This window comes from Oncorhynchus kisutch, linkage group LG24 (genome assembly GCF_002021735.2).
Source record: "Oncorhynchus kisutch isolate 150728-3 linkage group LG24, Okis_V2, whole genome shotgun sequence".
Taxonomy (NCBI): Eukaryota; Metazoa; Chordata; class Actinopteri; order Salmoniformes; family Salmonidae; genus Oncorhynchus; species Oncorhynchus kisutch.
This window is the reverse complement of record NC_034197.2, coordinates 44036531-44055801: the sequence shown is the minus strand read 5'-3', so window position 1 is coordinate 44055801 and position 19271 is coordinate 44036531. Positions and strand designations below refer to the sequence as shown.

Genomic DNA, 19271 nt, shown 5'->3' with positions numbered 1-19271 from the left:
GTGTGTGTGTGTTAGTGTGCGTGTGTTAGTGTGTGTGTATTAGTGCGTGTTAGTGCGTGTTAGTGCGTGTTAGTGCGTGTTAGTGCGTTAGTGTGTGTGTTAGTGTGCGTGTTAGTGCGTGTTAGTGCGTGTTAGTGCGTGTTAGTGCGTGTTAGTGCGTGTTAGTGCGTGTTAGTGCGTGTTAGTGCTTGCGTGTTAGTGCTTGTGTGTGTGTTAGTGTGTGTGTTAGTGTGTGTGTTAAGTGTGTGTGTGTTAGTGGTGTGTTAGTGTGTGTTAGTGTGTGTGTTAGTGTGTGTGTTAGTGTGTGTGTTAGTGTGTGTGTGTTAGTGTGTGTGTGTTAGTATGTGTTAGTGTGTGTTAGTGTGTGTTAGTGCGTGCGTGTGTTAGTGTGTGTGTGTGTGTTAGTGCGTGTTAGGGCGTGGTGTGTGTTAGTGTGTGTGTGTGTGTGTGTGTGTGTGTGTGTGTGTGTGTGTGTGTGTGTGTTGTGTGTGTGTGTGTGTGTTAGTGCGTGCGTGTGTTAGTGTGTGTGTATTAGTGCGTGTTAGTGCGTGTTAGTGCGTGTTAGTGCGTGTTAGTGCGTGTTAGTGCGTGTTAGTGCTTGCGTGTTAGTGCTTGTGTGTGTGTTAGTGTGTGTGTTAGTGTGTGTGTTAGTGTGTGTGTTAGTGGTGGTTAGGTGTGTGTTAGTGTGTGTGGTAGTGTGTGGTGGTAGTGTGTGTGTTGTTAGTGTGTGCCAGTGGTGTGTGTTAGTATGTGTTAGTGTGTGTTAGTGTGTGTTAGTGCGTGCGTGTGTTAGTGTGTGTGTGTGTGTTAGTGGTGTTAGGGCGGTGGTGTGTGTTAGTGTGTGTGTGTGTGTGTAGTGTGGGTGTGGTGTTAGTGTATGTGGGTGTTGTTAGTGTGTGTGTGGGTGTTAGTGCGTGCGTGTGTTAGTGTGTGTATTAGTGCGTGTTAGTGTGTGTTAGTGTGCGTGTTAGTGCGTGTTAGTGCGTGTTAGTGCGTGTTAGTGCGTGTTAGTGCGTGTTAGTGCGTGTTAGTGCGTGTTAGTGCGTGTTAGTGCGTGTTAGTGCGTGTGTTAGTGTGTGTGTTAGTGTGTGTGTTAGTGTGTGTGTTAGTGTGTGTGTTAGTGTGTGTGTTAGTGTGGGTTAGTGTGTGTGTAGTGTGTGTTAGTGGTGTGTGTTAGTGTGTGTGTGTTAGTGTGTGGTGTTATGTAGGGTGTGTGTTTAGTGTGTGTTAGTGTTGTTAGTGTGTGTTAGTGTGTGTTAGTGGTGTGGTGTAGTGTGTGTGTGTGTGTTAGTGCGTGTTAGGGGCGTGTGTTGTGTTAGTGTGTGTGTGTGGTGTAGTTGTGTTGTGTGTTAGTGTATGTGTGTTGTAGTGTGTTGTGTGTGTGTTAGTGCGTGTGTGTGTGTGTTAGTGCGTGTTAGTGTATATGTTAGTGTGTGTGTGTGTTAGTGTGTGTGTTAGTGTATGTGTGTGTGTTAGTGTGTGGGTGTGTGTTAGTGCGGTGTTGTGTTAGTGTGTGGTGTGGGTTAGTGAGTGCGTGTGTGTGTTAGTGTGTGTGTGGGTGTGTTGTAGTGCGGCGTGTGTGTGGTGTGTGTTTAGTGTGTGTGTTAGTGCGTGTGTTGTGTTAGGTTGTGTGTTAGTGTGTCGTGTGTTAGTGCGTGTGTGTGTTAGCGTGTGGTGTGGTTGTGCGGTGTGGTGTGTAGCGTGTGTGTGTGTTAGCGTGTGTGTGTTAGCGTGTGTGTGTTAGCGTGTGTGTGTGTTAGCGTGTGTGTGTATTAGTATGTGTGTGCGTGCGTGTGTTAGTGTGTGTGTGGGTGTTAGTGTGTGTTAGTGTGTGTGTGTGTTAGCGTGTGTGTGTATGTTAGCGTGTGTGTGTGTGTGTGTTTAGCGTGTGTGTGTGTTAGTGTGTGTTAGCGTGTGTGTGTGTTAGTGTGTGTTAGCGTGTGTGTGTGTTAGCGTGTGTGTTAGTGCGTGTGTGGGTTAGTGCGTGTGTTGTGGTTAGTGCTTGGTATTGTGTGTGTGTTAGTGCTTGTTAGTGTGTGTGTGTGTTAGTTGGTGTGTGTGTGTGGGTTAGTGTGTGTGTGTGTTAGCGTGTGTGTGTGTTAGCGTGTGTGTGTGTTAGCGTGTGTGTGTGTTAGCGTGTGTGTGTGTTAGCGTGTGTGTGTGTTAGCGTGTGTGTGTGTGTTAGCGTGTGTGTGTGTTAGCGTGTGTGTGTGTTAGCGTGTGTGTGTGTTAGCGTGTGTGTGTGTTAGCGTGTGTGTGTGTTAGCGTGTGTGTGTGTTAGCGTGTGTGTGTGTTAGCGTGTGTGTGTGTTAGCGTGTGTGTGTGTGAGCGTGTGTGTGTGTGTTAGGTTGTGGTGTTGTGTTAGCGTGTGTGTGTGTGTTAGCGTGTGTGTGTATTAGTATGTGTGTGCGTGTGTTAGTGTGTGTGTGTTAGTGTGTGTTAGTGTGTTAGTGTGTGTTAGTGTGTTAGTGTGTGTGTTAGTGTGTGTGTGTTAGTGTGTGTGTTAGTGCGTGCGTGTGTGATAGTGCGTGCGTGTGTTAGTGCGTGCGTGTGTTAGGGCGTGCGTGTGTTAGTGCGTGTGTTTATTAGTGTGTGTGTGTATTAGTATGTGTGTGTGTGCGTGTGTTAGTGCGTGTTAGGGCGTGTGTTTATTAGTGTGTGTGTGTATTAGTATGTGTGTGTGTGCGTGTGTTAGTGTGTGTGTGTGTTAGTGTGTGTGGGTAGTGTGTGTGTGTGTTAGTGTGTGTTAGTGTGTGTTAGTGTGTGCGTGTGTGTTAGTGTGTGTGTGTGTGTGTTAGTGTGTTAGTGCGTGCGTGTGTTAGTGTGTGTTAGTGTGTGCGTGTGTGTGTGTGTGTTAGGGTGTGTGTTAGTGCGTGTGTTAGTGCGTGCGTGTGTTGAGTGTGTGTGTGTGTGTGTTAGTGTGTGTGTGTGCGTTAGTGCGTGCGTTGTGTAGTGCGTGCGTGGTGTGTGTGTGTGTGGGTGTGTGTTAGTGTGTGTGTTAGTGCGTGCGTGTGTTAGTGCGTGCGTGTGTTAGTGTGTGTGTTAGTGCGTGCGTGTTGTGTGTGTTAGTGCGTGCATGTGTGTGTTTGTGGCTGCGTGTGTGTGTTTGTGTGTGTTAGTGTGGGTGTTAGTGTGTGTATGTGTGTGTGTGGTTAGCGTGTGTGTGTGTGTTAGTGTGTGTAGGTGTGTGGGTGTTAGCGTGTGTGTGTGTGTTAGCGTGTGTGGTGTTAGTGCATGTTAGTGCTTGTTAGTGTGTGTGTGTGTTTAGTGTGTGAGTGTTGTTAGTGTGTGTGTGGTGTGTGTGTAGTGTGTGTGTGTGTGTGTTAGTGTGTGTTAGTGTGTGTTAGTGTGTGCGTGTGTTAGTGGTGTGTTAGTGTGTGTTAGTGTGTGCGTGTGTTAGTGTGTGTGTTAGCGGGTGTGTGGTGTTAGTGTGTGTTAGTGTGTGTTAGTGTGTGCGTGTGTTAGTGTGTGTTAGTGTGTGTAGTGTGTGTTAGTGTGTGCGTGTGTTAGTGTGTGTGTGTGTGTTAGTGTGTTAGTGTGTGCGTGTGTTAGTGTGTGTTAGTGTGTGCGTGTGTGTTAGTGTGTGTGTTAGTGCGTGCGTGTGTTAGTGTGTGTGTTAGTGCGTGCGTGTGTTAGTGTGTGTGTGTGTGTTAGTGTGTGTGTTAGTGCGTGCGTGTGTTAGTGTGTGTGTTGTGTGTTAGTGTGTGTGTTAGTGCGTGCGTGTGTTAGTGTGTGTGTTAGTGCGTGCGTGTGTTAGTGTGGTGGTTAGTGCGTGCGTGTGTTAGTTGTGTGTGTGTGTTAGTGTGTGTGTGTGTTAGTGTGGGTGTGTGTTAGTGTGTGTGTTAGTGTGGTGTTAGTGTTGTTAGTGTGTGTGTGTTAGTGTGTGTGTGTTAGTGTGTGTGTTAGTGTGTGTGTGTTAGTGTGTGTTTGTGTGTGTTAGTGTGTGTTAGTGCGTGCGTGTGTTAGTGTGTGTGTTAGTGCGTGTTAGGGCGTGTGTGTGTTAGGTGTGTGTGTGGTGTGTTAGTGTGTGTGTGTGTGTTAGTGCATGCGTGTGTGTGTGTGTGTGTGTGTTAGTGTGTGTGTTAGTGCGTGCGTGTGTTAGTGTGGTGTGTTAGTGTGTGCGTGTGTTAGTGCGTGTGTGTGTTAGCGTGTGTGGTGTGTTAGCGTGTGTGTGTGGTTAGCGTGTGTGTGTTAGCGTGTGTGTGTTAGCGTGTGTGTGTTAGCGTGTGTGTGTGTTAGCGTGTGTGTGTGTTACGTGTGGGTGGTTAGCGTGTGTGTGTTAGCGTGTGTGTGTTAGCGTGTGTGTGTTAGCGTGTGGTGTGTTAGCGTGTGTGTGTTAGCGTGTGTGTGTTAGCGTGTGTGTGTTAGCGTGTGTGTTAGTGGCGTGTGTGGTTAGTGCGTGTGTGTTAGTGCGTGTGTGTGTTAGCGTGTATGTGTGTTAGCGCGTGTGTGTGTGTTAGCGTGTGTGTGTATTAGTATGCTGTGTGCGTGCGTGTGTTAGTGTGTGTGTGTTAGTGCGTGTTATTGGGTGTTAGTGTGTGGGTGTTAGTGTGTGGTGTGTGTGGGTGTTAGCGTGTGTGTGTGTGTTAGCGTGTGTGTGTGTGTGTGTGTTAGCGTGTGTGTGTGTGTGTTAGCGTGTGTGTGTGTGTGTGTGTGTGTTAGTGTGTGTTAGCGTGTGTGTTAGTGCGTGTGTGTGTTAGTGCGTGTGTGTGTTAGTGCGTGTGTGTGTTAGTGCGTGTGTGTGTTAGTGCGTGTGTGTGTTGGTGCGTGTGTGTTAGTGCGTGGGTGTGTTAGTGCGTGTGTGTGTTAGTGCGCGTGTGTGTGTTAGCATGTGTGTGTTAGCATGTGTGTTAGCGTGTGTTGTGTTAGCGTGTGTGTGTGTTAGCGTGTGTGTGTGTTAGCGTGTGTGTGTGTTAGCGTGTGTGTGTGTTAGCGTGTGTGTGTGTGTTAGCGTGTGTGTGTATTAGTATGTGTGTGCGTGTGTTAGTGTGTGTGTGTTAGTGTGTGTGTGTTAGTGCGTGCGTGTGTTAGTGCGTGCGTGTGTTAGTGCGTGCGTGTGTTAGTGCGTGCGTGTGTTAGTGCGTGCGTGTGTTAGTGCGTGCGTGTGTTAGTGCGTGCGTGTGTTAGTGCGTGCGTGTGTTGTGCGTGCGTGTGTTAGTGCGTGCGTGTGTTAGTGCGTGCGTGTGTTAGTGCGTGCGTGTGTTAGTGCGTGCGTGTGTTAGTGCGTGCGTGTGTTAGTGCGTGCGTGTGTTAGTGCGTGCGTGTGTTAGCGTGTGTGTGTGTGTTAGTGTGTGTTAGGGGGCGTGTGTGTGTTAGTGCGTGTGTTTATTAGTGTGTGTGTGTATTAGTATGTGTGTGTGTGCGTGTGTTAGTGTTGTGTGTGTGTTAGTGCGTGTTAGGGCGTGTGTTTATTAGTGTGTGTGTGTATTAGTATGTGTGTGTGTGCGTGTGTTAGTGTGTGTTAGTGTTAGTGTGTGTGTTAGTGTGTGTGTTAGTGTGTGTGTTAGTGTGTGTGTGTTAGTGTGTGTGTGTGTTAGTGTGTGTGTGTGTTAGTGCGTGCGTGTGTTAGTGCGTGCGTGTGTTAGCGTGTGTGTGTGTGTTAGTGTGTGTTAGGGCGTGTGTGTGTTAGTGCGTGTGTTTATTAGTGTGTGTGTGTATTAGTATGTGTGTGTGTGCGTGTGTTAGTGTGTGTGTGGTGTTAGTGCGTGTTAGGGCGTGTGTTTATTAGTGTGTGTGTGTATTAGTATGTGTGTGTGTGTGCGTGTGTTAGTGTGTGTTAGTGTTAGTGTGTGTGTTAGTGTGTGTGTTGTGTGTTAGTGTGTGTGTGTGTTAGTGTGTGTGTGTGTTAGTGTGTGTGTTAGTGTGTGTGTGTTAGTGTGTGTTAGTGTGTGTTAGTGTGTGCGTGTGTTAGTGTGTGTGTGTGTGTGTGTGTTAGTGTGTTAGTGCGTGCGGTGTTAGTGTGTGTTAGTGTGTGCGTGTGTGTGTGTGTGTGTTAGTGCGTGTGTTAGTGCGTGCGTGTGTTAGTGTGTGTGTTAGTGCGTGCGGTGTGTTAGTGTGTGTGTGTGTGTTAGTGTGTGTGTGTGCGTTAGTGCGTGCGTGTGTTAGTGCGTGCGTGTGTTAGTGCGTGCGTGTGTGTGTGTGTGTGTGTGTTAGTGTGTGTGTTAGTGCGTGCGTGTGTTAGTGCGTGCGTGGTTAGTGCGTGCGTGTGTTAGTGTGTGTGTAGTGCGTGCGTGTGTTAGTGCGTGCGTGTGTGTGTGTGTTAGTGCGTGCATGTGTGTGTTTGTGCGTGCGTGTGTGTGTTTGTGTGTGTTAGTGTGTGTGTGTTAGTGTGTGTATGTGTGTGTGTGTTAGCGTGTGTGTGTGTGTTAGTGTGTGTATGTGTGTGTGTGTTAGCGTGTGTGTTAGTGCATGTTAGTGCTTGTTAGTGTGTGTGTGTGTTAGTGTGGTGTGTGTGTTAGTGTGTGTGTGTGTGTGTGTTAGTGTGTGTGTGTGTGTTAGCGTGTGTGTGTGTGTTAGTGTGTGTTAGTGTGTGCGTGTGTTAGTGTGTGTTAGTGTGTGTTAGTGTGTGCGTGTGTTAGTGTGTGTGTGTGTGTGTGTGTGTGTGTTAGTGTGTTAGTGCGTGCGTGTGTTAGTGTGTGCGTGTGTGTTAGTGTGTGTGTTAGTGCGTGTGTTAGTGCGTGTGTTAGTGCGTGCGTGTGTTAGTGTGTGTGTGTGTGTTAGTGTGTGTGTGTGTTAGTGTGTGTGTTAGTGCGTGCGTGTGTTAGTGCGTGCGTGTGTTAGTGTGTGTGTGTGTTAGTGTGTGTGTTAGTGCGTGCGTGTGTTAGTGTGTGTGTTAGTGCGTGCGTGTGTTAGTGTGTGTGTGTGTGTGTTAGTGTGTGTGTGTGTTAGTGCGTGCGTGTGTTAGTGCGTGCGTGTGTTAGTGCGTGCGTGTGTGTGTGTGTGTGTGTGTTAGTGTGTGTGTTAGTGCGTGCGTGTGTTAGTGTGTGTGTTAGTGCGTGCGTGTGTTAGTGTGTGTGTTAGTGTGTGTGTTAGTGTGTGTGTTAGTGCGTGCGTGTGTTAGTGCGTGCGTGTGTTAGCGTGTGTGTGTTAGTGCGTGCGTGTGTGTGTGTTAGTGCGTGCATGTGTGTGTTTGTGCTTGCGTGTGTGTTTGTGTGTGTTAGTGTGTGTATGTGTGTGTGTGTTAGCGTGTGTGTGTGTGTTAGCGTGTGTGTGTTAGTGCATGTTAGTGCTTGTTAGTGTGTGTGTGTGTTAGTGTGTGTGTTAGTGTGTGTGTGTGTGTGTGTGTTAGCGTGTGTGTGTTAGCGTGTGTGTGTTAGCGTGTGTTGGCGTGTGTGTGTGTTAGCGTGTGTGTGTGTGTTAGCGTGTGTGTGTGTTAGCGTGTGTGTGTGTTAGCGTGTGTGTGTGTTAGTGTGTGTGTGTGTTAGCGTGTGTGTGTGTTAGTGTGTGTTAGTGTTAGCGTGTGTGTGTTAGTGTGTGTGTGTGTGTTAGCGTGCTTGTGTGTTAGCGTGTGTGTGTTAGTGTGTGTGTGTTAGTGTTAGCGTGTGTGTGTTAGTGTGTGTGTGTTAGTGTGTGTTAGTGCATGTGTGTGTTAGTGCGTGTTAGTGTGTGTGTGTGTGTGTTGGTGCGTGTGTGTGTGTGTGTTAGTGTGTGTGTGTGTGTGTGTTAGTGTGTGTGTGTGTTAGTGTGTGTGTGTGTGTGTGTTAGTGTGTGTGTGTGTGTGTTAGTGTGTGTGTGTGTGTGTGTTAGTGTGTGTGTGTGTGTGTGTGTTAGTGTGTGTTAGTGTGTGTGTGTGTGTGTGTTAGTGTGTGTGTGTGTGTGTGTGTGTGTGTGTGTGTGTGTGTTGTGTGTGTGTGTGTTAGTGTGTGTGTGTGTGTGTGTGTTACTGACCTGTACATGAGGATGATGACCAGCACCACTAGGACCACCACAGCAGCCCCTGCAGCCAGACCCACCTGGGCAGCCAGAGGGACAGGTGAGAGGCCTTCTGTATCATACTGCACTGTACCCAGGTCTACGTTCAGATTCCCCATTACCACCTAGAGAGAGGGAGAGAGAGAGGTGGGAGGGGGAGAAAGAAGACGGGAGAGAGAGAGGTGGGAGGGGGAGAAAGAAGACGGGAGAGAGAGAGGTGGGAGGGGGAGAAAGAAGAGGGGAGAGAGAGAGGTGGGAGGGGGAGAAAGAAGAGGGGAGAGAGAGAGGTGGGAGGGGGAGAAAGAAGAGGGGAGAGAGAGAGGTGGGAGGGGGAGAAAGAAGACGGGAGAGAGAGAGGTGGGAGGGGGAGAAAGAAGAGGGGAGAGAGAGAGGTGGGAGGGGGAGAAAGAAGAGGGGAGAGAGAGAGGTGGGAGGGGGAGAAAGAAGATGGGAGAGAGAGAGGTGGGAGGGGGAGAAAGAAGATGGGAGAGAGAGAGGTGGGAGGGGGAGAAAGAAGAGGGGAGAGAGAGAGGTGGGAGGGGGAGAAAGAAGACGGGAGAGAGAGAGGTGGGAGGGGGAGAAAGAAGAGGGGAGAGAGAGAGGTGGGAGGGGGAGAAAGAAGATGGGAGAGAGAGAGGTGGGAGGGAGAGAAAGAAGATGGGAGGGGGAGAAAGAAGATGGGAGAGAGAGAGGTGGGAGGGGGAGAAAGAAGAGGGGAGAGAGAGAGGTGGGAGGGGGAGAAAGAAGATGGGAGAGAGAGAGGTGGGAGGGGGAGAAAGAAGATGGGAGAGAGAGAGGTGGGAGGGAGAGAAAGAAGATGGGAGGGGGAGAAAGAAGATGGGAGAGAGAGAGGTGGGAGGGGGAGAAGAAGAGGGAGAGAGAGAGGTGGGAGGGGAGAAAGAAGAGGGGAGAGAGAGAGGTGGGAGGGGGAGAAAGAAGAGGGGAGAGAGAGAGGTGGGAGGGGGAAGAAGAGGGGAGAGAGAAGGTGGGAGGGGGAGAAAGAAGAGGGGAGAGAGGGATAGAGAGAGGTGGGAGGGGGAGAAAGAAGAGGGGAGAGGGATAGAGAGAGGTGGGAGGGAGAGAGAGGTGGGAGGGGGAGAAAGAAGAGGGGGCAAGAGCGAGGGAGAGGGGGCAAGAGCGAGGGAGAGGGGGGAAGAGCGAGGGAGAGAGGGGAAGAGCGAAGGAGAGGGGGGAAGAGCGAGGGAGAAACACTCATCAACTGATTTTAGAGTTTAAAGTAACAAAACAAACTTCAATCGATCTGATTGTCTGAAGTTAATAACCTTTTCATGTAAGAAAGTCCGTCATTATTTTAAGGAACGAGGATCAATTAATAATAAACTGTGGGTTTGACCAATTCCCCTCGGCTATTCCCTGGGTCCTTCCCGGTATCACGAAACAGGACAGGGCCTACCCCAAACTGTTGCCACAAAGTTGGAAACACAGAATCATCTAGAATGTCATTGTGTAATGTTAAGATTTCCCTTCACTGTAATACTCCAGAAAACACAGTTTCAGCCAGTTTCACTTTCAACCTCTCAATAACATCATTGGCAACCAGCTGTTTTCCACCTCCTTTTTCCCCCGACAAGATAATGTGCAGGGTGATCGTTGTGACCAGTGCAGAGTGGGAACCTTCCACCTTGACCCCACCAACCCTAAAGGCTGCACTTCCTGTTTCTGTTTCGGAGCCACCAACCGCTGTCGCAGCTCAGAGAAACGACGGACTGAGGTAGAGGACAGTACAGCACATGCGGATGACACACAGCTGTACATTTCAATGAAACATGGTGAAGCTCCAAAATTGCCCCTCGCCTAGAAGCCTGTGTTTCAGACATAAGGAAGTGGATGTCTGCAAACTTTCTACTTTTAAACTCGGACAAAACAGAGATGCTTGTTCTCGGTCCCAAGAAACAAAGAGATCTTCTGTTGAATCTGACAATTAATCTTAATGGTTGTACAGTCGTCTCAAGTAAAACCGTGAAGGACCTCGGCGTTACTCTGGACCCTGATCTCTCTTTTGACGAACATATGAAGACTGTTTCAAGGACAGCTTTTTTCCATCTACGTAACATTGCAAAAATCTGAAACTTTCTGTCCAAAAATAATGCAGAAAAATTCATCCATTCTTTTGTCACTTCTAGGTTAGACTACTGCAATGCTCTACTTTCCGGCTACCCGGATAAAGCACTAAATAAACTTCAGTTAGTGCTAAACACGGCTGCTAGAATCCTGACTAGAACCAAAAAATGTGATCATATTACTCCAGTGCTAGCCTCCCTACACTGGCTTCCTGTCAAGGCATTTCAAGGTTTTACTGCCCAGCAGTGTGAAGGTGAACGGAAAGGCTCTGGAGCAACGAACCGCCCTTGCTGTCTCTGCCTGGCCGGTTCGCCTCTCTCCACTGGGATTCTCTGCCTCTAACCCTATTACAGGGGCTGAGTCACTGGCTTACTGGTGCTCTTTCATGCCGTCCCTAGGAGGGTTGCGTCACTTGAGTGGGTTGAGTCACTGACGTGATCTCCTGTCTGGGTTGGCGCCCCCCCTTGGGTTGTGCCGTGGCGGAGATCTTTGTGGGCTATACTCGGCCTTGTCTCAGGATGGTAAGTTGGTGGTTGAAGATATCCCTCTAGTGGTGTGGGGGCTGTGCTTTGGCAAAGTGGGTGGGGTTAAATCCTTCCTGTTTGACCCTGTCCAGGGGTATCATCAGATGGGGCCACAGTGTCTCCTGACCCCTCCTGTCTCAGCCTCCAGTATTTATGCTGCAGTAGTTTATGTGTCGGGGGGCTAGGGTCAGTTTGTTATATCTGGAGTACTTCTCCTGTCCTATTCGGTGTCCTGTGTGAATTTAAGTATGATCTCTCTTTCTTTCTCTCTCTCGGAGGACCTGAGCCCTAGGACAATGCCTCAGGACTACCTGGCATGATGACTCCTTGCTGTCCCAAGTCTATCTGGCCGTGCTGCTGCTCCAGTTTGAACTGTTCTGCCTGCGGCTATTGAATCCTGACCTGTTCACCGGACGTGCTACCTGTCCCAGACCTATTATTTGACCATGCTGGTCATTTATGAACATTTGAACATTTTGGCCATGTTCTGTTATAATCTCCACCCGGCACAGCCAGAAGAGGACTGGCCACCCCACATAGCCTGGTTCCTCTCTAGGTTTCTTCCTAGGTTTTGGCCTTTCTAGGGAGTTTTTCCTAGCCACCGTGCTTCTACACCTGCATTGCTTGCTGTTTGCGGTTTTAGGCTGGGTTTCTGTACAGCACTTTGAGATATCAGCTGATGTACGAAGGGCTACATAAATACATTTGATTTGAAGTATACAGAATGGTGTCGTCTGCGTAGAGATGGATCAGAGAATCACCAGCAGCAAGAGCAACACCATTGATGTATACATAGAAGAGAGACAGCCCGAGAATTTAACCCTGTGGCACCCCCATAGACTGCCAGAGGCCCGGACAACAGGCCCTCAGATTTGACACACTGAACTCTATCAGAGAAGTAGTTGGTAAACCAGGCGAGGCAATCATTTGAGAAACCAATGCTGTCGAGTCTGCCAATAAGAATATGGTGATTGACAGAGTCGAAAGCCTGGCCAGGTCGATGAATACGGCTGCACAGTAATGTCTCTTATCGATGGCGGTTATGATGTCGTTTAGGACCTTGAGCGTGGCTGAGGTGCACCCATGACCAGCTCTGAAACCAGATAGCATAGCGGAGACGGTACGATTCTAAATGGTTAGTAATCTGTTTGTTGACTTGGCTTTTCGAAGACCTTAGAAAGACAGGGTAGGATAGATAGTGACCGAGGACGGACGATTTTTACGTGCTACACGCTTCAGTAATTCCCGTACAGTAATGTCTCTTATCGATGGCCGTTATGATGTCGTTTTGGACCTTCCCTTCACATGGTTCATATTAGATACACATTCCCCTATGGAAACCGTGTTCCCTTCTGATCTCATTTGTTCTCTTTCTGATATTCTACATAGCGACAGGAACATGTGATAGACAAGCCAGACTTCTCCCCTTCTGGACCCCAGTTGTTGACTTGGCTTTCGAAGACCTTAGAAAGACAGGGTAGGATAGATAGTGTTGCAACCGAGGACGGATGATTTTTACGTGCTACACGCTTCCCGTTCTGGGAGCTTGGTGGCCTAGCAATTCAAGGCTGAGCAGTTGTTGCTTCTAGACGTTTCCACTTCACAATAACAGCATTTACAGTTGACCAGGGCAGCTCTAGCAGGGCAGAAATCTGACAAACTGACTTGTTGGAAAGGTGGCATCCTATAACGGTGCCATGTTGAAAGTCACTGAGCTCTCCAGTACGGACCATTCTTCTGCCAATGTTTGTCTATGAATGGCTGTGTGCCCGATTTTATACACCTGTCAGCAGCGGCTGTGGCCGAATCCACTAATTTGAAGGGGTGTCCTCATACCTTTTGCCATGCAGTGTACCGTATTTGGGAATATATTTTGTAGAACAGAAATGCTTCTGTATTAGAGACTACATCATCTCCAGCTGCTATGTATGTTCTGAATGCAGAACCTGTATTTCCACTATTGTATTATTATATTATTCCTATAGTCCTATATTCACACTTCTATGATTGTTATTCAAGTACATTCTAGTTAGACTGTAGTTCTGGTTGGGGGGGGGGGGGGGGGTTGTAGTTAGTTAGACTGTAGTTCTGGTTGGGGGGGTTCTAGTTAGCTAGACTGTAGTTCTGGTTGGGGGGGTTCTAGTTAGTTAGACTGTAGTTCTGGTTGGGGGGGTTCTAGTTAGTTAGACTGTAGTTCTGGTTGGGGGGGTTCTAGTTAGTTAGACTGTAGTTCTGGTTGGGGGGGTGCTAGTTAGTTAGACTGTAGTTCTGGTTGGGGGGGGGGTTCTAGTTAGTTAGACTGTAGTTCTGGTTGGGGGGGGTTCTAGTTAGTTAGACTGTAGTTCTGGTTGGGGGGGGTTCTAGTTAGTTAGACTGTAGTTCTGGTTGGGGGGGGTTCTAGTTAGAGTGTAGTTCTGGTTGGGGGGGGTTCTAGTTAGAGTGTAGTTCTGGATTGGGGGGTTCTAGTTAGTTAGACTGTAGTTCTGGTTGGGGGGGTTCTAGTTAGAGTGTAGTTCTGGATTGGGGGGGGTTCTAGTTAGTTAGACTGTAGTTCTGGTTGGGGGGGGGGGGTTCTAGTTAGTTAGACTGTAGTTCTGGATTGGGGGGGTTCTAGTTAGACTGTAGTTCTGGATTGGGGGGGGTTCTAGTTAGACTGTAGTTCTGGATTGGGGGGGGGGGGTTCTAGTTAGAGTGTAGTTCTGGTTGGGGGGGGTTCTAGTTAGAGTGTAGTTCTGGTTGGGGGGGTTCTAGTTAGAGTGTAGTTCTGGTTGGGGGGGGTTCTAGTTAGAGTGTAGTTCTGGTTGGGGGGGGGGTTCTAGTTAGAGTGTAGTTCTGGATTGGGGGGGGGTTCTAGTTAGAGTGTAATTCTGGATTGGGGGGGGTTCTAGTTAGACTGTAGTTCTGGATTGGGGGGGGGTTCTAGTTAGAGTGTAGTTCTGGATTGGGGGGGGGGTTCTAGTTAGAGTGTAGTTCTGGATTGGGGGGGGGGTTCTAGTTAGAGTGTAGTTCTGGATTGGGGGGGGTTCTAGTTAGAGTGTAGTTCTGGTTGGGGGGGGGTTCTAGTTAGTTAGACTGTAGTTCTTGCTGGGGGGGGTTCTAGTTAGAGTGTAGTTCTGGTTGGGGGGGGGTTCTAGTTAGAGTGTAGTTCTGGTTGGGGGGGGGTTCTAGTTAGACTGTAGTTCTGGTTGGGGGGTTCTAGTTAGAGTGTAGTTCTGGTTGGGGGGGTTCTAGTTAGACTGTAGTTCTGGTTGGGGGGGGGTTCTAGTTAGAGTGTAGTTCTGGATTGGGGGGGGGGGGTTCTAGTTAGAGTGTAGTTCTGGATTGGGGGGGGAGTTCTAGTTAGAGTGTAGTTCTGGATTGGGGGGGGTTCTAGTTAGAGTGTAGTTCTGGATTGGGGGGGGGGTTCTAGTTAGAGTGTAGTTCTGGATTGGGGGGTTTCCAGTTATGAACTGCTCATGTAAACCTCAACAATTGTTCAACAAAAAATACAAGGTGGAACAAACAATGAATTCATTGTTTCACTGACTGGCTGTTTCTCAGGAGGTTCACAGGTGAGTACGGTCAATTTGTATATATGAGAAATAACCCCTACGGCTGTGTAGATACAGTAGACTGACCCTCAGGCTGTGTAGATACAGTAGACTAACCCTCAGGCTGTGTGTGTAGATACAGTAGACTAACCCTCAGGCTGTGTGTGTAGATACAGTAGACTAACCCTGAGGCTGTGTAGATACAGTAGACTAACCTGAGGCTGTGTGTGTAGATACAGTAGACTAACCCTCAGGCTGTGTGTGTAGATACAGTAGACTAACCCTCAGGCTGTGTGTGTAGATACAGTAGACTGACCATCAGGCTGTGTAGATACAGTAGACTAACCCTCAGGCTGGTGTGTAGATACAGTAGACTAACCCTCAGGCTGTGTGTGTAGATACAGTAGACTGACCATCAGGCTGTGTAGATACAGTAGACTAACCCTCAGGCTGTGTGTGTAGATACAGTAGACTAACCCTCAGGCTGTGTGTGTAGATACAGTAGACTGACCCTCAGGCTGTGTAGATACAGTAGACTAACCCTCAGGCTGTGTGTGTAGATACAGTAGACTAACCCTCAGGCTGTGTGTGTAGATACAGTAGACTGACCCTCAGGCTGTGTAGATACAGTAGACTAACCCTCAGGCTGTGTGTGTAGATACAGTAGACTAACCCTCAGGCTGTGTAGATGCAGTAGACTAACCCTCAGGCTGTGTAGATACAGTAGACTGACCCTCAGGCTGTGTAGATACAGTAGACGAACCCTGAGGCTGCGTAGATACAGTAGACTAACCCTGAGGCTGTGTGTGTAGATACAGTAGACTAACCCTCAGGCTGTGTGTGTAGATACAGTAGACTAACCCTGAGGCTGTGTAGATACAGTAGACTAACCCTCAGGCTGTGTAGATACAGTAGACTAACCCTCAGGCTGTGTAGATACAGTAGACTAACCCTGAGGCTGTGTATATACAGTAGACTAACCCTGAGGCTGTGTATATACAGTAGACTAACCCTTAAGGCTGTGTAGATACAGTAGACTAACCCTGAGGCTGTGTGTGTAGATACAGTAGACTAACCCTGAGGCTGAGTAGATACAGTAGACTAACCCTCAGGCTGTGTGTGTAGATACAGTAGACTAACCCTCAGGCTGTGTGTGTAGATACAGTAGACCAACCCTCAGGCTGTGTGTGTAGATACAGTAGACTAACCCTCAGGCTGTGTAGATACAGTAGACTAACCCTGAGGCTGTGTAGATACAGTAGACTAACCCTGAGGCTGTGTAGATACAGTAGACTAACCCTCAGGCTGTGTGTGTAGATACAGTAGACTAACCCTCAGGCTGTGTAGATACAGTAGACTAACCCTGAGGCTGTGTGTGTAGATACAGTAGACTAACCCTCAGGCTGTGTGTGTAGATACAGTAGACCAACCCTCAGGCTGTGTGTGTAGATACAGTAGACTAACCCTCAGGCTGTGTAGATACAGTAGACTAACCCTGAGGCTGTGTCGATACAGTAGACTAACCCTGAGGCTGTGTAGATACAGTAGACTAACCCTCAGGCTGTGTGTGTAGATACAGTAGACTAACCCTCAGGCTGTGTAGATACAGTAGACTAACCCTCAGGCTGTGTAGATACAGTAGACTAACCCTGAGGCTGTGTGTGTAGATACAGTAGACTAACCCTCAGGCTGTGTGTGTAGATACAGTAGACTAACCCTGAGGCTGTGTAGATACAGTAGACTAACCCTCAGGCTGTGTGTGTAGATACAGTAGACTAACCCTCAGGCTGTGTAGATACAGTAGACTAACCTGAGGCTGTGTGTGTAGATACAGTAGACTAACCCTGAGGCTGAGTAGATACAGTAGACTAACCCTCAGGCTGTGTGTGTAGATACAGTAGACTAACCCTGAGGCTGTGTGTGTAGATACAGTAGACTAACCCTCAGGCTGTGTGTGTAGATACAGTAGACTAACCCTCAGGCTTGTGTGTGTAGATACAGTAGACTAACCCTGAGGCTGTGTAGATACAGTAGACTAACCCTGAGGCTGTGTAGATACAGTAGACTAACCCTGAGGCTGTGTGTGTAGATACAGTAGACTAACCCTGAGGCTGAGTAGATACAGTAGACTAACCCCTCAGGCTGTGTGTGTAAGATACAGTAGACTAACCCTCAGGCTGTGTGTGTAGATACAGTAGACTAACCCTCAGGCTGTGTGTGTAGATACAGTAGACTAACCCTCAGGCTGTGTAGATACAGTAGACTAACCCTGAGGCTGTGTCGATACAGTAGACTAACCCTGAGGCTGTGTAGATACAGTAGACTAACCCTCAGGCTGTGTGTGTAGATACAGTAGACTAACCCTCAGGCTGTGTAGATACAGTAGACTAACCCTGAGGCTGTGTGAGATACAGTAGACTAACCCTCAGGCTGTGTGTGTCGATACAGTAGACTAACCCGGAGGCTGTGTAGATACAGTAGACTAACCCTCAGGCTGTGTGTGTAGATACAGTAGACTAACCCTCAGGCTGTGTAGATACAGTAGACTAACCCTGAGGCTGTGTGTGTAGATACAGTAGACTAACCCTGAGGCTGAGTAGATACAGTAGACTAACCCTGAGGCTGTGTGTGTAGATACAGTAGACTAACCCTCAGGCTGAGTAGATACAGTAGACTAACCCTCAGGCTGTGTTTGTAGATACAGTAGACTAACCCTGAGGCTGTGTAGATACAGTAGACTAACCCTGAGGCTGTGTGTGTAGATACAGTAGACTAACCCTGAGGCTGAGTAGATACAGTAGACTAACCCTCAGGGCTGTGTGTGTAGATACAGTAGACTAACCCTCAGGCTGTGTGTGTAGATACAGTAGACTAACCCTGAGGCTGGGCAGTTTGTTGCTTCCCAGACTGGCTGGCTGTTTCTCAGGAGGGTTCACAGTACAGGTGAGTACTGTCCAGAGTCTTGACCTCACACTCCTGGTCCCCCAGCCTGGCTACCACCTCCCCTCGGGTCATCGCACGCGTCAGGTCCTTACCCTGGGTGGAGAGACAATGGGTTAGTCAGGTCCGTACCGTGGGGGGGGGGGGGAATGGGTTAGTCAGGTCCTTACCGTGGTGGGGGGGGGGGGTACATGGGTTAGTCAAGTCCTCATCCTGGGGGGAGAGAATGGGTTAGTCAGGTCCTTATCCTGGGGGGAGAGAAATGGGTTAGTCAGGTCCTTACCCTGAGGGGGGGGGGCATGGCTTAGCCAGGTCCTTACCCTGGGGGGAGAGACATGGGTTGGGGGCATGGGTTAGTCAGGTCCCTTACCCTGGGGGAGAGACATGGGATAGTCAGGTCCTTACCCTGGGGGGGGGGCATGGGTTAGTCAGGACCTTACCCTGGGGGAGAGACATGAGTTAGTCAGGTCCTTACCCTGGGGGAGAGACATGAGTTAGTCAGGTCCTTACCCTGGGGGGGAGACATGGGTTAGTCAGGTCCTTACCCTGGGGGGGAGACATGGGTTTAGTCAGGTCCTTACCCTGGGGGGGAGACATGGGTTAGTCAGGTCCTTACCCTGGGGGGAGACATGGTTAGTCAGGTCCTTACCCTGGGGGAGAGACATGGGTTTAGTCAGGTCCTTACCCTGGGGGGAGAGACATGGGATAGTCAGGTCCTTACCCTGGGGGGGGGGCATGGGTAGTCAGGAACCTTACCCTGGGGGAGAGACATGGGTTAGTCAGGTCCTTACACCTGGGGGGGGGGGCATGGGTTAGTCAGGTCCTTACCCTGGGGGGGGGGGGGGGGGGGAGACATCATACAGATAAAATCAGATTTTAAGACCGTATTTCGTCGACCCCCCAGGGGATATTTGACTGGTACCAATAAAGACAATAAACATACTTTAAATAGTATTAATTCCTCACCTCTACAGCGATGACCCCCCCCAGGTCTGTATTAATTCCTCACCTCTACAGCGATGACCCCTCCAGGTCTGTAATTAATTCCTCACCTCTACAGCGATGACCCCTCCAGGTTTTGTATATAATCCTCACCTCTACAGCGATGACCCCTCCAGGTCTGTATTAATTCCTCACCTCTACAGCGATGACCCCTCCAGGTCTGTATTAATTCCCTCACCTCTACAGCGATGACCCCCCCAGGTCGTATTAATTCCTCACCCTCTACAGCGATGACCCCTCCAGGTCTGTATAATTCCTCACCTCTACAGCGATGGACCCCTCCAGGTTTGTATTAATTCCTCACCTCTACAGCGATGACCCCTCCAGGTCTGTATTAATTCCTCACCTCTACAGCGATGACCCCTCCAGGTTTGTATTAATTCCTCACCTCTACAGCGATGACCCCTCCAGGTCTGTATGAATTCCTCACACTCTACACGATGACCCCTCCAGGGTTTGTATAATTCCTCAGCCTCTACAGCGATGACCCCTCCAGGTCTGTATTAATTCCTCACCTCTACAGCGATGACCCCCCAGGTCTGCATTAATTCCTCACCTCTACAGCGATGACCCCTCCAGGTCTGTATTAATTCCTCACCTCTACAGCAGTGACCCCTCCAGGTCTGTATTAATTCCTCACCTCTACAGCGATGACCCCCAGCAGGTCTGTATTAATTCCTCAACTCTACAGCGACTGGACCCCTCCAGGTCTGTATTAATTCCTCACCTCTACAGCGATGACCCCTCCAGGTTGTATTAATTCCTCACCTCTACAGCGATGACCCCTCCAGGTCTGTATTAATTCCTCACCTCTACAGCGATGACCCACTCCAGGTCTGTATTAATTCCTCACCTCTACAGCGATGACCCCTCCAGGTCTGTATTAATTCCTCACCTCTACAGCGATGACCCCTCCAGGTCTGTATTAATCCTCACCTCTACAGCGATGACCCCTCCGGTCTTGTATTAATGCCTCACCCTACAGCGATGACCCCTCCAGGTTGTATTAATTCCTCACCTCTACAGCGATGACCCCCCAGGTCTGTATTAATTCCTCACCTCTACAGCGATGACCCCTCCAGGTCTGTATTAATTCCTCACCTCTACAGCGATGACCCCTCCAGGTTTGTATTAATTCCTCACCTCTACAGCGATGACCCCTCCAGGTCTGTATTAATTCCTCACCTCTACAGCGATGACCCCTCCAGGTCTGTATTAATTCCTCACCTCTACAGCGATGACCCCTCCAGGTTTGTATTAATTCCTCACCTCTACAGCGATG

At 49.0% G+C, this 19271-nt stretch overlaps 1 protein-coding gene across 1 annotated transcript in view; it reads right to left on the bottom strand.

Moving 5' to 3' along the window:
- LOC109884267 (plexin-B3-like) overlaps positions 1-19271 on the bottom strand; it is a 203929-nt gene that overhangs the window by 32947 nt on the left and 151711 nt on the right. Inside the window, 2 exon segments of the mRNA XM_031803673.1 lie at positions 7884-8036; positions 16973-17083. Of these exon segments, the coding sequence (XP_031659533.1) occupies positions 7884-8036; positions 16973-17083 (264 nt within the window).